General features: G+C 40.4%; 1 protein-coding gene across 2 annotated transcripts in view; it reads left to right on the plus strand.

Moving 5' to 3' along the window:
• Positions 1-19,175, plus strand: part of TBCD (tubulin folding cofactor D) — a 116,931-nt gene that overhangs the window by 8,036 nt on the left and 89,720 nt on the right. For both annotated transcript variants that reach the window (XM_083874335.1, XM_083874334.1), the window contains exons 7-13: positions 1,630-1,762; positions 9,032-9,077; positions 11,767-11,899; positions 13,018-13,166; positions 13,967-14,027; positions 14,499-14,573; positions 17,609-17,703. In XM_083874335.1, the coding sequence (XP_083730461.1) occupies positions 1,630-1,762; positions 9,032-9,077; positions 11,767-11,899; positions 13,018-13,166; positions 13,967-14,027; positions 14,499-14,573; positions 17,609-17,703 (692 nt within the window). The remainder of the gene's footprint in view (positions 1-1,629; positions 1,763-9,031; positions 9,078-11,766; positions 11,900-13,017; positions 13,167-13,966; positions 14,028-14,498; positions 14,574-17,608; positions 17,704-19,175) is intronic.

The following is a 19,175-nucleotide window of genomic DNA, read 5'->3' on the forward strand; positions in this document are numbered from 1 at the left end:
CAGAACAAATATGGGGATAGAATACATTAAGCTGGTGCTAGTACCAGCTGTGCAAGGCAGTAATGGTGCTGTATAGTGGAGTTGGAATTATTTAGTTTGTTATGAAAACCCCATTTTCAAAGTAGCCTGCTGATTAAATGACTTCACCAGAAATTAGAGGGCTGACTCCAAAGCCTTTCCCTATTCTCATATCCCCAAAGCCAGTTCTGAGCAGAATAATTGTGACGTGAGGTCTCTGTGCCACCTCCCTGGAGCTGGACTGTTACTTGGGTGGGCAGGAGCACAACGGTCCTGGGACAGATGGAGAGATAAGATACAGGAGTCTGACTCTGTAGCACACTCTGGGAAAGTCTCTGGGGAGGAGGAGAAAGTCTGGGACCTGGTTTGTGCTCCAAGGAGTTTATTCAAGATCTCCTGTTTTCCAAAGTGAGCTGCTTCTCACAGGGCAAAGGAGCTGGAGAGTATTTCAGGAATTTTCCTTTCTGCCTGCTCAGTGAGTGGTTACAGTAGGAGGAGATGAAGCTGATCCTTATCCTGCTCTTAGTCTGGAGGTTAGGGCACTCCTTTGGGAAAGAAGGATTTAAACTCCTTGGGGCTGAGGAAGGGTCTAGGAACCAGCTCAGCCACTTCACAGGTCACTTCTCTCACATGTGCCCTTGGGCCAAAGGCAGCTTCATCCTTCAACCCAAAACAACCCTCCTGCAGCTCACCCCAAGTGCTCATTGTTCTGCCTCTGAGCACCTCAGGGACTGGCTGGGAAGGCAGTCCATCGCATCAGCTCACTGTTGAGGCGTTCTCTGTATTTAATAGATTTAATACCCCGTCAATCAGCTCTTGGTGCTGTTCCCCTGTTATCTGTAGGAAGGATTCCAGGTCATGGGGCACATCCTCTTTGAATTCTGTGAGTTGTGCTGGGTGGGCTGGTGTTTCCATGGGTGAGTTGAGAAAAAACAGTCTGAATCGCTGCTGGAACAGGATCTGGTTTGTAGGTGCGAGGACACTGAAGTGATGCCCTGCCTGCCGCTTGGCTGCTCAGGGGAGGGCTGAGAGTAGGTTTATGGTAGTTTAGCTGTGAGAAGCATCTTTCCCCTTTTCTAAGATGGCTAAAAACATATCTCTTGACCTATCTAGTGTGTTAAATAACAGGTGCTTGACTTTTTCAAATATCTGAAACCCCAAATGTAGCCCTGCTGGTTGCTCATTCTGGACCTGGCTGCTGACGTGCAAAAGGGGCCCAGTGCTAATTTGCACTAATTTTCAGATTTGCAGAATGGCTCTTTTGGTGAGAGAGGTGAAGAATCCTCCTATTTGCTTCATCTTTTCATTAATTCTAATGGAAATAATTTCCTAAAAGCTTTGAAAATTTTGTTGCTTCACAATTAAGATAAGAAATTTCTTGAACAAAAGTTTTTAGCTGGGTTTGAAGTGAAAGTGAAATTCCAGATCAGAGTTTTGCTCAGAGGCAGCTGGGCTAAACATAGGACGGTTTGGAGTGTTCCTATCCTGTGTGCTTTGGGGAAATACACATTGAAGAATTGTTTCCAGTTTGGATAGGAAGAAAAACTGTTTTTCATTGGGTGTCATAAAGTCAATGGCTGCAATGTTTTCTTTTTTTTTTTCTTCTGACAGGTTTATTGTCCGCCCTGATGTCAGGCAAAGCAGGATGGCAGATTTCCTGGACTGGGTGCTCTCCATGTTATCCAAATCCTCCTCCCAGACCATGGAAGGCACTGTCATTGTGAATGGCATGCTCCAGGCCCTGGTAAATACTGGTTTTCCCTGAAAAGATAGACAGTTTGGTTTATGGCCATCCTGTATTGATGCAGGAGGCCTTTGATAGCAGATGCACAGAGGGGCTCCTGACAATGAAAAAAGGAGAATTTCCTCCCCAGCAGTTTAGGCAATATAACTTCCCATGCTTGTATATTTTCTTTTTTTGTTATCCCCAAATGGAAGTGAAATTGTCAATACAGATACTCATCAATAAGTCACAAAATAGCAGTTATTTCAGTAGGTTTGGGTTTGTTTGCTAATATGAGTGAATGTTTTGTTTAATGCCCTTTCCTTGTGAATTGTTAATGGTGTGTGACTCAAAAGAGCTGAATTCTTAGTTTGGCTTTTAAAATGGACATACTGTGCATAGGAAAAAAAAATCTGCAGTACCTGAATTGCTGTTCCAGGACACTGCTCCTCTTGTACATCCTCAGAAGGGCTATTTATAAAAGCCTTGTTGTAGTTTACACCCTTAAAAGTGCTGGGATGTGTTTTGAAATCCTGGGGTAACAGTTCTGGTGTGTGTGCCAGTTTGGATGTCCGAATGTATTTGGGCAGAATGGAGGAGTTTGTGTGGGTGGAGGAGTTGTTGTTCCTTCTTGGTTTGGTTGTTGACCAAGGCAGTGCAGGTGAAGACAGATCATGAGCCCTTGTGCAGTCTTTGCAGTTGCACAGGTTTGAGGATTTGCTGGTGTTTGTACAAGTTTTGATAATTTGCATAAATTTGCTACTCTTTTAAACGAGTCACCAAGAGGACTTGTGTGCAGTGCGGTACTAAACATCAAAGCAAAGGTCTGGAGCAAATGTGTGGGGTTTGCTTGGTTGTTTCTTTTTCCTCTTGAGCTCTTCCAAATCAGAAGGGGGAAGAAATTATCTAAATTTAGAATAACTGAGGACCTGCTGCTTAAGCAGGAGGAAGCATTATTTGTGTGCATTGCAGCGTTTCAAAAGACAGAATGATGTTTCATCATTTTATTGTCAGATCTGGAAAGGGAGCCTGACTGTTTGCCATTCCCGGGGCATGATGAGACCTGCAGGATGTATAATGCATTAGTGTTTTGTCATAATTCCTTTGAGTTTGGCTTTGGCTCCATCCACCTGTTCATTAGTGCTCACTAAGCGAAACAGGTGAATACTCAACAAGTAGAATCGAAACCAGAATGTGATACAATAGACCTGGGAGCAGAGACTGCTGCTTTGCTTTTCTGTGATTTTTTTTTTTCCCTCTCCACAGCTCGTAACTCCTGTTCCAGTTGGTAGATATGAGCAGATTTGTGAAGCCTTTTTTTGCATTTAGACTTCAATTTCTTCTTTCAGTCGCTACAATGAATTGTATCATTAGGGAGTAAAGGTTTTCAGAATGGTATGTGTGCATGTAGGTGCTAAAGGGGAGCAGGAAATATTTATTTCAAGACTTAAATGTTATAAATATTATATTTATATATAATTACATATACTCTTAATATTTTAATATTAACAATTTTGTCTCGTACTTGTAGCAACACTGTGTTGTCAAAAATATCAGCTGAAAAAAGTCTTCAAAATAAGTAAACATTTCTCTTTAACATGCAAGATTCTAACTTTGTATAATATATAATACATTCTATTTATTCTATAAATAAATACAATATATTTTAACATAACAAGTAATCTCTAAATGTGCAAAGCAGAGCACGTGCTCATGAGGAGCAACTAAAAGTTGTGGCAACAAGCTTCAGAATTCTTTGCCCTTGGATTCCTCCAGCATTTTGTTACTTTGAGAGTCAAACTGCAGCTGCTTAGCCATCCCTCTGAACAAGCAGGAGAAAAATGTTTCTGGTCAGTACAGCAAGGTGGGTTTTGGGATTGTGACAGGTTTTGGGGATGGTGTAACCCACCAGAGTGGGGATAAGAAGTCTCTCCACGTTGGAGCAGAGTGGGGCTGCCCTGAACAGGCTGGGTTCGGGTTGGGTTAGGATTTTGTGCCACTCATGGTCTGCATTTACTGAGCGGCTCCGAGCGAGGCCGGCACGGAAAAATCGCTCGGAAAAGACATGAAACTCCTGCATTTCAATGAACTGAAACTGCAAGTCAGGGATGCAGTGAGTAGTTGGCCGTGGCTGCACTTTGATCTGCCTCTTCGTGGCCGTGAGCCTGGCTGATCAGGTGTGTGCTGCTGTTTCATCTCACTCAGCGTTCTGTGCAGAACGAGTCCGGCCGTTCTGCAGCTCCTGTCGGAACACGCACCCGGGCATTGCATATTGTAATTGCACTGGGGCCTTTGGCTCTCTGCTGCCTTCCACCTGTCCTCAGTAACTCGCCATTTCCCAATGGGGGGCACCAGCAGGCGCCTCTGCTGACACTGTTTCAAATTCAGTGTTTCAGACTGCCCTGCGTTGTTGAAACCTATGTTGTGCTATGGCATTTAATTCGCTTTTGTGCTCCTGGTCTTCGGCACTCGAAGGACTGAAAATGTTGGATTATTAAGAAATTGCTGCTTTTTTATAACATTTGTTTACTTGAAGGAAACTTCGAGCCTGTTTCAAGAATCTGCATTTTAAATTCTCTTGGTCTGGAGGTTTGCTTTTAAACCTGCCATTATATCAAACAGCTTTTTAGTTATCGCTGCAGGGCGCAGCACTCCCAGTTCTTGCGTGACAGAGATGTCATCACGTTGAGGTAGCCTTGGGCATTGAAACTTATTAAACCTTATTTGTTTTATAAGTGATTCAGTATACAAGTGTGAGTAATAATTAAAAAAAATAAAACGCCCTACACAGTGATCTGATGAAACTCGAGAGTCTTAAGAACGAGGCATTTCCCTGAGCTGTCTCTAATGCAAAGGTTATTTAGCAATAGCTACATGCTTATGTAAATTTGGCTCCAGGGAAGAAAGAACTCTCTAACTCCATTCTTTCAGACCCAGAGGCACAAAAATATAATATTTCCAAATAGAATGTTTCCCAAGTCTCTGTATTTTTGGCATTCTCAAAGAATTGGCTGTATTAGGATTGTCTATGGGCTTTATTTTTTAAAAAAGGGGTTATTGTTTAGTGGTTTGGTGATAAAGGTGTAGAAGAAGCAGTGTTGGTGAGAGATACAAATGTTCTTATGTCTGCAGGTACCAAGGGCACTGACTCCTTTCTGCTTAAGTCATTTCTCTCCTGACTGTCACGGAGTATTTCTTCTTAAGTGGCCTTGTCTGATACTGCTGGCTTTTTCTCTTCTCACGAGAAGTTTTGTGGTTCATTCAAGGTTCAGAAGTTCTGTTATCATAAAGCTGTTTCTTTTTCTTGTTAGAATGTAGCACTATCTCAAGCTGCTTAATTTTTCTTTTTCTTCTCAGTATTTAAAATCCGTGGGTTTTGGTAATCTCAAGATGGAAAGGAGATACTCTGTCAGCTCTCCATGTGTTAATCTAAACATTTCAGATGTTCAGCTGATAAATAGCAGGGATCACATGAAAGCTGCCATCACTGTGTTGGTGTCTGCCAGCCTTCGTGTTGTGTTGATGCTCAACACCCAAACACGTGCAGCCCACAGCAGGAATGCTGCTTGTGTGGAGGCACAGTAAGAACAAGGCCTTTAACTAACCCATTTTACCATTAACTATTCCCTGCTCCCAAGTGAAGTTAGGTGCTGGCAGCATGTTCTCCCTGCCTGCTCCTGGCTGGGAGGCAGGGATGGCTGCTGGCATTCCTGGGCTGTTGTGTGGCTACCAGGGGGTGCTCCAGAGCAGTGCAAGGAATCATTTCCTGCTCTTCCCAGCGAGGCTGGAATTATCCTCCCTGTTCTCCTCTTGGTTACGACCAGAGGGTAGATCCAGACTTGCGTCTCCTGCTCGGCAGGAAGATCCACTCACTCTCCACCAGCCAGGCCACCCCTTGTGGTGATTTGTGTAGCTTGGGGAACAAGTCCTGGAGATGATCCCGACTGATAGATGTGCTGCAGGTCGGGCCCAAAGTGGGTTACGCAGACAATTGGCAGGTGTGGTGTCTCTGCTGGGATTATTAAGAAACTGGGCTTTGTTTGCCTTGCCCTGCGCTGTTTCTAAAGCAGAGCCAGACTTGACAGTCGTCACTGCTTGCACACCACTGATTTTCTCTAATTTGTAGGTGGCTTAATTATTTATAAGAGAGGGAGTCACATACTTTTCAACAGTTGAGCAGGTTGGGTGGGTTGGTGTGTGCTCTGTGTCCTGGTTAGGCGAGGTGCCCGTGGCGCAACTGCGACTGCCGGGATGCTCCGCCAGGCAGGCTCCTCGTGCTCAGCACTGCTCACACCAAAACGCCTGTGCAGGTGGCAAACCAAGCTTATTAATTACTTTGTTTGTATCAGATTTTTGGAAATGCTATGCCTTGGATATTTTTCTTCCTTCAAGGCAGGAAGTTTAAGCTGGGTCCTGTAATGCTGATAATGCTGATCTGCCCTTTTTGCTGATTTTTCCCCCCCCCCATCATGATTTTCATTTATGCATCATGAATATTTCTTTTTTAGTATGACCCCTGTAAGCTCCAAGTTTACTGTTTTTTTTTCTGAAGGAGTAACTTTGCTGTACATGCCTGACTGTTTGTAGCTTGTGCTGGAAGAAAAGATTTTTTTCTGCTTTTCCAAAAGCCAGCAATGGTTAAAGTGCTCTTTTATTTCCTTTGGGAAAAAAATATACCTATTACACTCAAAAGTTTTAGAGATTTGGACTTGGGGATGCTTTTGCATGCTTTGACTCAGAAATAAATAACCAACACTTCTCTCTTTGTCTTTTCCACACAAAGATAAAAACTCAGACACTGGATTTCCTGCTGTGTTAAATATCTGAAGAGGAGTTCTCCACAGTTTGTCTGTTAGCTATTTACTTCTGTAAAATTTATTTTTAAAATGGCTATTAAACTTCTCTGACAGAGAAATACCCAATATATCACTTGTAGAAGTGCCAGGAACCTGCTCCAGAGGTTGTCTCTGACCCCCAGTGCACCTCAATGGGTGCAGAAAGAAACTTTTTTCCTTTCAGACATTTGGTGTTTTCAGCTCTGTTTATTCCTAAACATTAGGTAACATATTTTATTGATCAAAAGTTGTATAAATATTATGGCTCTTTAAAAAAAGTTTCATTATTAATTCAAATTAATAATTATTGATTAATTAGCTATGGTGACCTTTGGGCAATTTTTACTTCCCCTAAAAACTCGTATTGATAAAATAAAATAAAATCCCTTAATCCACATCTCAGTTGATTTACAGCTGTTGCCACAATGATTTTATTACAAAATGTATATTATAAATCCCCATAGTAGGAGTAGATGTTCTGTATTGAAAATGGTTTGTTATTTAAGTTTTAGTGAAACTGCTGTAGGGAGACGATGTCTGTTTCTCTTTTTTGTTCAGAAAATAATAGAAATGGTTGTGAAATGGAATCTGCTGAGGTTGCTGTTCTAAACTCATTCATAGGTGTGCAAGGAAAAGCATTTAAAAAAATACTGTGCAGTATTTGAATTTTTTCTCAATTCCTGCTTGTGTGTTGGTTGATTCCTTCCCACATCTCTCTCAGAGGTGGCACCTTCCAGTTGTGTTGTTCCTCAGGAGTCTGGACTTAATTCAGACTTGGACTTGGGGGTGTGAAAACGTGTGGGGAAGGTTGGAGAAAGGTGCCAGAATTTAGGAACTGCAGGCTGAAAATGGGTTCGTGTTCTGAGGATTCTCCTCCACCTCCCCAGCAGTGTGCAGAGAGCACAAATCCAAAGGTGTTTGTCCAGGAGCATTCCCAAGAATCTGTTCAAAAGCTGCTTCTTTACGTTATCATTACTTGAAGAATTGAAGAATTACACTGTGCTTTGTTTGAATATGCTTGAATATAACAACAACAACAGCAACAACAATAATAATAATAATAATTTGGAGGCAGCCTCTGTGTGCCTTAAAAACAGTGTTTGCTGTTAAGTCAGGCAGAAAGGAGAAGTTGTGAGGATGCAGGGAAGGGGTTGTGAGGATGCAGGGATGCATTCACACAGGGATGTCTCCAGCATCCACAGCAAAATGTGTGGAGAAACCAGTGATGGAATTTTAAAGCAGAGCACAGGAATAAAGTGATGAAATGAGTTTCTGCATATTTCAACAAAGACAGAGAAATTTTAGAGAAGCTCTGGATTTGTTGTGCCAAAGATTTGCGGGTCCTCTGCAAATCTTTTTTAGGGTTTTTAGTACAAGCAGAGTTTTGTTGGATGTCAGTGTGATATTTTTAACACTGACTTCATATATTGCTAAAAGCTGTGCCAATTTATACATTTAAAGTGATATTTATTTCTGTTGGCTGGGCCTGAAGTCATTCTACTGCATTGCTGCTTTGTAAATGTCATTTTTAAGGAAGCCCTCACACTTGCCTTCATTAAAACCTCAAACACTCTGATATATAATATCAAATTCCCACATAAAGCTTGTAGTGGAGCTGATCAGCAGCGCTAATTTGGGATCCTGAAATGCAATTTAGTAACAAACCAAAGCAGGCTGGGTACACAGCCCCAAGGTGTTTTTCTTGCCTCTGTTGCTGGCAGCCACGCCTGCAGCGCGGGAGGCATGTGTGTGTGTTTGGTATGTGTGAGAAAGTACCTCTTTTTAGGGGAAGTCTGTTCTTGTTTAACTCCCAGGCATATTTATTGAGGAAGATTTTGCTTCTGGTGAGTGCCAGAGCAAGGACAAACAAGTGCCTGGCCAGAGTTTTGATATGTGAGGAGCTGAGGAAGCTTTTAATGTGTAACCTGTCAGGTGTTAATAGTCCCTTTGTCTTGCTGCTGTGCTGGGACTTAATCCCACTGGGATATTTCACTGCAGATAAAATTCCCTGGGCACAGGAATTGCAGTTGGCCTGCTTTAGGTGTATTTGCAGGTGTCTGTAGGTGGTTTAGTCTCACAAACTGTGGTTGCACCACGCTGAGCTCCTGTGACCCTGCACTGAGTCTGATGGGTCGGACCTGAGCTAGCCCAAAACTGGTGTCCTTTTTTTTTTTTTTTTTTTTTTTTTTTTAGTTTGGGGCTTTTTGGGGGGTGTTTTTGGTTTATTGGTTTTTTTTTTTTTTTTTCCATTTCCTCTTGAGTGTTTTTTGGCCACCTCAATCCCCTGAGCAGTTACCAAGAGCTGCACCCTGAGACACTTTCCTTTACGCTATTTAAATCAGCAAACATTACACATTATTGTAAGAACATTAAAAATGTTTCAGACTAAATACTTGATATATTGTGTTATAGAATCTCTGTATTCTCATGTCTGTGTTCCCTATTTTAATTGTAGGCACAGCTGTTTAAACATGGCAAGAGAGAAGACTGTTTACCATATGGTAAGTTTGTAGCAGCCTGGCTTCAGTTTTTCAAGCTATCAGAGTAGAAAAGGGAAAGTAAGATTAACCTGGTGACAAGTGGTGCTGTAAGGAGTGAAATCCACAGGGCAGTGATAAAGCAGGGAAAATGAGGGGAGCAAAAGCAGAAATGACTGTGAGCAGATGCCACCAGGGAGGGTTATGTTGGAACAGCACATCAGAGGATTTGGCAGGTGATCACACTGGCCATTGCTGTAATGCAGGAGCTGAACACAGAACATATAAACTGTTAGATGTGGAAAATACTTGTTTGAAATTCAGTTGAACATAAATTGCTTTTGTACATATTACTGCTGGAACTCTTGCAGAGACTCTTCAAGTTTTAATGTAAGCACTTCAGAAAACTCAAGGTTTTAGAACCAACTGTGTGCGGGATGCAGCTGGAATCATGTTGGGATAATGTTGGAATAAGAAAAGTTTTTTAGTGGAAAGAGATTATACTGGGTGCAATTAGGGATAGACAGGAAACCAAAAAGAGAAGAGAGTGTGGAGGTTTCTGAACAGTGTAGCTGCATTTTGGAATTATGTTTGGGGTGAATCTTGAAATATGATCAGAACTGACTGCAGTGTGATCCTGGGCCTTATAGATAGCAATAAAGGGAGGCAAGGAAAGATGGTGGCTAATTCCAAAACACATAAAAAGACCTCTCAGTTTTGTGGAGCTTATCCAAGTACCAGAAATGGGGTTTGTGCTGTTCACAGGAACCAAGCAGGTTCTCTGACTTTCACTCGTGGAATTGTTTTGGCCCCGAGAAGAAGCTTTTTAGTTCTGGTGCTGAAAAATCTCATTCTCCCAGTTCCTAAGGCTGAGATGCAGACACTTCCTTAAAAAATGCCTGAGAGATGGGTAATGATGGAGATAAGATAGTGAAGACAAACTGCATGGAATGACACAGGTGCAAATACTGGGAATGCCATTGCACAGGAATAGCAGAATCCACTGGGGAAGCTCCCAGAGAAGCAGAAAAATAAAAAGGCTGGGAAAATGACAAAAAATGACAGAATTTAGAAAATACCACTGTGTAACACATGTAACAAAATAACACTGTGTTACACTGTGTAACACAATGATCTTAATCAATATGGAAGGAGCATATTGAGCTCACAGCATTAACCTTGCTAGTAAAATCAGAAGCTTTGGCTCATGGCATAGGAGGAGTAGCAAGTAGTTATGGGTTTGGTAATAAGAGAAGAATCAGGGAATATCAATGAATGAATTTACCCTAGAAAATCTAGAATACTCACAGCTGAGAAGCAGATACTCAGATGGGAACTGTTCAGGATAAGAAAATGTGAGAGACAAAAAATATCTTAAGATTTTTAATTATAACAGATCTGAGGATGAAATGGGGAAAAAATAGGCAAATGTCAAAGCAAGATCCTGTTTGAAGTCACTTGTGACATAGAAGTTGAATTAAAAACAAACACTAGCCCTGGAGTAATTTGCATGGGTCTGTAGATAATTTAGTGATTCAAGAGCTGGCAGGACTTGGAAGAGGCCTTTATTTATATATTCTTAATTTATTTTCTGTCTGTGAATGATGATGTTTCTGCAGCCTCTTCCTCCTAAACTATCAGTCTCTTGGGCTTTTCTAACTGCAAAAAATCCAGGTTGCTGGAAGGTATTGAAGTAATAATAATCACCACTGCCTTGTTGTCTGCATAGATTGTTTCATTCATATTTTAGTACATCAAGATGCATCACCAGTCTTTTTAAAGACTTGAGGAGATTTTTAAAGTCATGTCTTACAGTGTCTCAGACTTTGAAATAATTGCGTTTTCTTTGATCTCTTTGTGTTTTGAAACCCCTGACTGGAGGCTGGAGAAGGAGGTTGCAGAGTATTTGGCTGCTGTGATTCCATCTGTGCTGTGCTGTTGGAAGCACTGTGGCTCTTTCAGAGCCTGAGTCATTAGTCTCTATTAGCTAATGGTCAACTTCTGAAGAATTATTTTCACCCTAATGAAACTGCAAAAGGGCTTTTTTATTTGTAACAGCCATGGCTTCCTTGTGAAAATTTTGAATCCTGGAACTTTATCCTCATTAATCCAAGATTCTCCTTTCTCTGTGTTTTTTTAACTTGCTGGACAAATAACTTTGTTACCTTTGATGTGCCCAAATGAGAGGTTTTGTGGCTGATTGTTTACACATCCACAGTGTTTCTCATGTCTAAATACTTCTGGACATCCATCATCATAAAAATTTCAGTGTCAGGATTTGGTGCTGCTTGAAAATCCTAAATGAGGAAAGGGAAAACTTCCTTAGTGTCCAGGGAATTTTCTGAGTAAATGAATTACATTTTCTAGCTTCTAGTTCTGTTAGACCACTGAAAATTCTTAGACCCTGAAAGACACTTGGATGTGTTGCTTCCAGCGAGACTCAGAGGCATAAACACTGAAATGTAGATTATAATTTTCATAATTAAAAGTAATCCTAAAAACCATCTCCCCTGTTTGGGCAGTGAAGGATATTGTCACTATTTGACCAGTGTCACCTACTACAAAGTAGATAACCAGGCATTTGTATTTCAGTAATAGAAATAGAAATAGAATCTTTAAAAATAGAAATCTACTAAAAAGCATTCAAAACTTTAAAATGTTCATACCAAGGTGTTTTTAAAAGCAGTTCTGGTGTGTTTGTTTTCTTTTACAGCTGCTACTGTTCTCGAGTGTCTTGATAACTGCAAGCTGTCAGAAAGCAATCAGATGGTTCTGCGCAAGCTGGGCATGAAACTGGTCCAGAGGCTTGGGCTGACATTTGTGAAACCAAAGGTAGCAAAGTGGAGGTCAGTTTAAAGCTGAAAAGTTCAACAAAAAAAAGGAAAATCCAAAAGCACAAAACCCACTACAAATACATAAATCCATCCATTTGCCTTCTGCCCCTCCTAACTTTTTGCAAAAAAAAAAAAGAAATCCCTGTGGGAATGAGCATATTCTTCCTTTGCATTATTTGGAAAAAGGAGGATTCTTCCACTGTATTTAGTTTCCTGTATTTCTTTTCAATTTTGGTACATAAATGAGTGCTGGGACATGCTAGATCTGACTTTGCAGATTGCACAAGCAGAAGCCTGTTCCTATATAATGCATAACTCAGTAAATATGGGAAGATGGCAACCTTTGTTCCTGGAGCTGATTTAGTACAATTTTGTAAGAGTGAACATAACTTTTTCCATTACCTGGTCCTACCCTGATTCGATAGAAAGTTCACAGGGGAAAAGTGGTTTGCAATCCCGTTCTGGTTTTGCATATTAGTCAGGTTTTGGTGTCTGGTTTTACATACTGCCAGAGGGCAAACTCTTTTTTAGATTTCTCGCACTGATATTTTAAAATTGCAGGCTCCCTTGGTGACTATTTTTATTGTATTTATTTTACCGGCTTTTGAGAACATCCTTAGGCATAGAAAATTCTTTTTAGGTGGAGAATGTACCTTGCCCGATGGCAAAAGTCAGTTTAGCATGTAAAGTCTATCTTTTGTAAGAATGCATCTATACCACAGGCTAAATGTTTGAGTACAGCTTGGTCAGAAAGTACTAAGCTGGCTTTGAGATTTAAAAGCAATTTTTAATAAGCTGATTTTATTAATTTTTTAATTATTTTTTTTTAGTTTTTGGAGATACTTTTGGGGCATGGGAATTTTGTCTCTCTTTGTTGTTAGCAGTGGAAAGTTATAGTGAAACAGGGAAGGGAGGGATAATGAAAAGGAACTATTTGAATAGTCTGGCTCTTCTCACCTTGGAAAATAGACAACTGGGTCAGGAGCAAGGAGAATGGGATTTTCTCCCTTTCCTTTAAAACAGTCACTAAATAACTGGAGGGTTGTGTCCTGGGAGGTGTAGGAAGGTGGCAGACAGATTTAGGGGCAGTTAAATCAGAGAAATGACTGAGGTGTGTGTTTGCTGTGCAGGTACCAGCGTGGCCGTCGGTCTCTGGCTGCCAACCTGCAGGCTCAGGGTGCTGCTGTGCAGAACCAAAAGAGAGAAGCTGCTGCTGCTGCTGCTGAAGCTGAGGATGACGAGGAGTATGACATTCCAGGAGAGATTGAAAATGTTGTAGGTGTGTTAAAGCTGGAGAGGAATCGTTACAATGCTGCGAATTAAACATATGTTAGAAAGTGTTCTGCTTGGGGCTAAAAAAGTAATGTGGGTATCTGTGCTAGTGTGAACAGCTGGAAAGACTCTAAAACTTCTGAAAGACATCTAAAACTTCAGTGCAGCTGGTTAAAATAAGTGGTATTTTGTCAAATGGTTTGGATTTCAACATCTCAATCAGGAACTCAGTACTGGAGCATTTGTTGTGGAGTTGGCCATGGAGGTATAACCATACTGGAATATGTTTTACCAGTTTTATCCAGTTATATAAAAGAGATGCCCTGAACCTTTCACAAATGGAAGGGTGAATTAAAATTTATAATGAAGCACACAACAAAAAAATGTCACATGAAAGCTAAAGAATTATCGTTTAATTTTTAGACTTAAAGGAACAGCATTTGTTTCTTAATATGCAGTTGTACAGCCTGTCCTCTGCCAGCTGCCTGGTGGATATTCTGTAAATAAATAGGCAAAAATTGCATCAGAAGACTTTTATAACTGAATAATCTAATGAAGCTCTGCAAAAACCACCAGGACCTCAATTTTGAATCTTTTAGAGCACTTAAAATTTCAGTCTTTTTTCATAAACAATTCTGACATATTTCTTGTTTTTTAATTTCAAGTTGTAGTTGTGTGTCAAATAGAATAAATCTAGACGTAAAGATTTTTATGCAAAGAGGCAAATGAATTTTGACCATCTTAAGAAATTTTTCTGTTAAATAAAAATAATCTGTTGTGTTCTTTTTTTAATAAAATTATTTGCAGAACAATTGTTGGTTGGCCTGAAAGACAAAGACACCATCGTCAGGTGGTCTGCCGCCAAAGGGTAGGTTTGTTATGGTGACTCTGCTAAGCTGTAAACAATATAGAAATACACTGTAATCCAGGATTGATAATTTGGGTTTATTGCCAATATTTACTGTTACTGCAAATGGTTTTAGCACAGCCTGTGGTGGGTGGGTGCACAGACACATTTGTCTCTTTTTCTAATGAAAAATTGGGCCAGTTCTCAGGGAATTTCAGGTGGGTTTGGAAATAGATGTTCTGGATGAGATTTGAAGGGTGCAAAGAAACATTTCTTGAAAATCCTTTTTTTCTCTTTCTCTTTTAAAATGCATTTCTGTGGGAGGTTAACTGCTGTGTAGTTTTTTTTAAAGTTTGAGATTGTTGTTTAAGGGCAGTGGGGTTGCATCTTGAAGTCAGAAAGATTCCAGGAACTGATTTTTTTCCTGATTTACCAATCAACTGTAGTACTAATGATCCATTGTATGCTGCTTTTTTTTTTCTTCTTCTGTAGAATTGGTAGAATAACTGGAAGACTTCCAAAAGAATTGGCAGATGATGTGATTGGGTCTCTGTTGGACTGTTTTAGGTAAAAATCTTATTTCACACTTTACACACATCTAAAACATGTCTGCTTGTGTAATGTGGGGGCAACAGTTAGGAAGAAAGGTCTAAAAATCTGTAAATTTTCTTGCCGTCCTTTTCCCAGATTTCAAAATCTTTGAAGGCACAGATAGGCTAAGGGTATTCAATAAAGAAATTATTTCTGATCCATCTTCTTAACCCTATACTAAGGTAATGTGCAAGGACTGAAGTTGAACTTAGGAAACACAAAAAAAATGCTCATTAACTTGCTACTTTAGAGATTCCTGGTGTGCCCAAGATTCATGTCTTGAGTTTAGTGTCCATCCTTAGAAGCTCAGTAGAACTGGAAGTGATGTTCTGGGGTTCACTGGTGGTGAGAAACAATCTCTGTGTGAGGGAAGGCTGAAACATGTAGGGAGAATGAGGAATAAATAGGGTATAATTGAGATTTATGCACTTGGGAATGGTGTGGATGTGGTTGCCCTCAAGGTTTTGTGTTATAGAAGCGAACTCAAGCATCAGGTGTCAGGCTTAGAATAAAGACAGAGTGGTGTTGTTCACACAGTTATACTGTAGAAACTTCTTGCCATAGGACTTTGTGGATACTGAGAATATTTACCTGAACAAACAGTGTGCTTGTCTGCAAGCTTTTCCATGATCTACCAGAGTTTGGAAGTGTTTTGGAGAGTGTTGCAGTGTGCTGGTTCTTAGACTCTGGTTAAGGATCTGCTGTTGGCTGTGTCAGAGAGGATTTGGGGCTGATGGAGACTCTGGTTGGGGCACACAGAGCTGTGGGATGTTCTTTTGGTGCACTTCAGTGTTGGATGTCATGGCTTTGCATTAGTGTAGGGCATGTAAAGGACAAAAATCATTAAACAATTATCACGTGCTTTTGTTTAATTGTAAATTGCTCATCACACCTGCATTGAGTACCTGAAATCTAAACGAGTGGTTTAGAGCCAGCCAGTAACAAAAAGAGTTTCTTTATTGGCAAGAAATGCTGGTCATGTGCAGTTTGTCACTCAGATGTCCATGCATTAAAAAGCATTTTCACATTGGTCGTGAGTACAAATAAAGGATGCCAACTCATAGGATAACAACATTAGAAAAAAAGAAGGCATGAAGTCTGAAAGACTTGCAAGGAAAGTATCCACTTAGATGATCCCTCCACTGTGTTACTGGGATTAATTTAAGAGGTGCTGCTGATCTCAATTATCCCTGGAGCTTCAAAGACCTGTACTCACTGTGTTTTCTTTCCTTGTTTTTCAAGTCATAGGGATGAGTAATTCACCTAGTAATTGAGTGACCTGCTTTCTTCAGAAACACCTGGGAACAAATGTAGGCAAGGACAGAGAGAACCTCTGTTGGATTCTTTGCACTAAATATCTGGTGACCAAAATAGGAATCAATCAGTTGCTCATCAGAGGCACTCTGTTATACCTTTTGGTATAAGAAGAGAGGGTTTGTTATATGTAGACATATCAAAAGGCAAGAGTCAGGGAAGAAATCAGTGATGATTTTTCACAGTGTGGTGAGATTGTCAGCACAGTTCCACTTGAGTATAAGCCTTGTGTTGTTCAACATACATATAAAGAATCCTGGAAAAAACAGGAATGAGGGGCTGAGGAAACCAGCTGATATTTAAAGTTGATTTAATGTAGTGAGAGCTAAAAGTGACAGAAAGAAAAGTGTTACAGGAGCCCAAGTAGAGTAATAAAACAGTAAATGTCATATAAAATATAATATGTAATGCATGCAAACTGATGTTCATGGGGCAAAATGCTGCTCACTGTCAAACCCCTGGAAGCCACTGATCTGTCAGAGTGTGTCAGGGGAGTGCTCAGCGGCTGGCAGGGAAAGCAAGACAAATGTAATGCTGGAAATTATTAGGAAAGGAAGAGATAAAACTAAATCACTGAAAAGTGGCTTAGCTGATGGGGCTTTTTACAAGTGGGGAGGAGAAGTGGAGGGATGTGATTTGTGTCCACTGTAAATAGGGCAGAAGGAGGGAGAGCGAGCGGCTGTTTACGATTCACTCTCTCCCTGGTGCCAGACCAGGGAAGCAGCAGGAAGTGCATTTCCACGCAATTATAATTAACCAGTGGAAGTCATTGCCACGGGATGTTATGGGAGCCAAAAGTGTAAAGGGAGTTCAAAAAGGGATTATACAAATTAATGGAAGAGAGTCCCTTGAGAGGTTATTAAATAATGAATCCGGCTCCAGCCTCTGGTTGAGCTGTCTCTGTGCTGCCGATTGCCAAAGCCAGAAGGGCAAGAAGGGGATGCCCCTTCCTGCTTTTCTTTGCCTGAGCACCTGCTCTCAGGCCATGTCAGACATGGTGTTGGGAGAGATGAAGCTTTGATACGACCTAGCCTGGCTGTCCAGCATTTTATTCTCAGATTCCTGCTCCTGCTGTAATACAAAATGGACTCTGTTCAGATTTAATCCTGCAGCATGCCACCTTTCCTCTTTCCACTCCACCATCTGCCAGCCCACTAAAAATTATTTACCATTTGGGGCTTTTTTGTTGTGATCACTGCAAGTTTCTCTGGCTTATGTTTTCTAGAGGGGGATAAAAAACACTGTTTGCTTTCTTCATAAACTCTTGTAATGGGTTTGCCAGGAAATGCCATTTGAACCTCTTTTGCAGGTTCAGGGCTGCATTTGGCACTAAACTCATTAGTTATTTTGGGAATGTTCTGTAAATCTGCATCTTTTGCCCATGCACTAGGAAGTTGTTTTCCTTTTCTGTATGAGTTTCAGGTATTGAATTTTTTTGTATTGAGTTACATTTATAGTCATAAATGAGTTTTTTGCTTATTTAATCGTATTTGTAGCAGTGCTTACATTGCATAAATGGGAAGGAAAACATGTTCAACTTGTCATTCTTTTATTTTACAAGTCCAGTGGCATCAATAACACAATAAGAACATGCTGGTTTGGCTTAGGGGTCTTTTATAATGTTAGGAACTCACCATAAGAAATGAAATGCTGAGAGGGAGGGCCAATTTTAACCAAACTTCTTGTTCTGCCATTAGTTTCCAGGAAACAGACAATGCATGGCATGGTGGGTGCCTGGCCCTGGCTGAGCTGGGCAGGAGAGGATTGCTGCTCCCTTCGCGAATTTCAGATGGTGAGTTGGACTTGCTGAATGTAAGTTCATGAAATAACAATTTATTTTATTAGGCACCAAATGTGTGGCAGTAGACTGGGATTTGCTGATGTGTGTGTGCTGGGTGATGACTGGAGTACTGAGTTCTGCAGTAAAACATTTGCCCATGGGGATATTTAAGTACTTCTGTCTAAAGCATTGGCTTGGGTGTGCCTTTTTTTATACTTAATAAATATTTCTTTCCAAAATGGAATTAATTTCTTGAGGTTTTCTTCTTTCTTCTTCCCTCCCATGTTTCTTTGTACAGTTGTATAAAACAATTCTGCATGTCTCCATATTGTGTCAGTGTCATTATTTAAGCAGAATATATTAAATAATTGATGACTAACTTGCACTTTAAAGCCAGTAGCTTCTGCTGTTTGTTTATGGTTAAATTTCAAAGGCCAGTTTCATGTAATTTATACATGAACTGTTTATGTTTTAAATGGGTTTTTGAAATAGCAGGATGGAAAGAAAAAGAACAGGGCAGGAGGAATTGTTTCTTTGTGTGTTCTGTAGTTATCAACATATATTGAATTAGAGAGATATTAATGTAATTTTGGTCAATGCCATACACAGTGGGAATGACAAAAGCACAATGTAGCAGTTGTAAAAGCACCCAAGGAAAGATGTCATCAGTGACTTGTTCTAGATGGTTCTTTGGATCCCATCTGGTGCTCCTGTGTTGAACAGAAAAGTTGAACACTAAATTTAAAAAATGTTTCAAAGCTGATGTTTCACACTAGTAAGTCAAGGTGCTAAATCTTTCTAGTTTGAAGCTGTGCTATAAAATGTGGCATTTAATGCAGTTTATTACTCTGTCTCCGTGGAAAGAGCTCATATCCATTATAGCATGTGCTGCGTATGAAGAAGTTTGTGCAGTGAGCCTTCAGTTGGTTTCCCTTTTTTCATTACTTTTGCCCTTGCATGATAAAGGTGAAACAGTTAAAAACCTTACAGCTGGAGAATCATGAATGGGAAATCCTCCAAAGGTAAATCTGTACTTCAGTTCTGAGCAAACCAAAACTGTACACCTCTGTCAGGGAATCTGGATAACTTCATGTTATTTTTATTTAATTTGAAGAAGGCAGGTCAGGTAGACTTTACCACTGGAACTGGCTTTTATAAATAAAATTTGTATGGAGATGGGGGAGAATAAATCCTTGACTTCTGTGGAAGAAGCACCAAACAGTTTTTCTTTGTTCACTTTAGCAAGTAAAGAGATGGGCAAGATTTTGTTTTAAATTGTGGATAATAGTAACTGAAGCTTTCTGCTTTTCAGAGATGAGTGAGGCATATAGCTTAAGGTAGTGTGAAGAGTGGCAGTGGTGACACATGACTCTGTAATTTCATGTTTGGAAATTAGGGATTTAGCAGCATCTGACCCTAAGATTGAAGCTTTCATCTTGGACTGGAAAGCAGCTCTTTCTCTTTGTTGGATCATGTACTGATGT

This window comes from Zosterops lateralis (assembly GCF_965231275.1).
Source record: "Zosterops lateralis genome assembly, chromosome: 18".
In the NCBI taxonomy this organism is placed as follows: Eukaryota; Metazoa; Chordata; class Aves; order Passeriformes; family Zosteropidae; genus Zosterops; species Zosterops lateralis.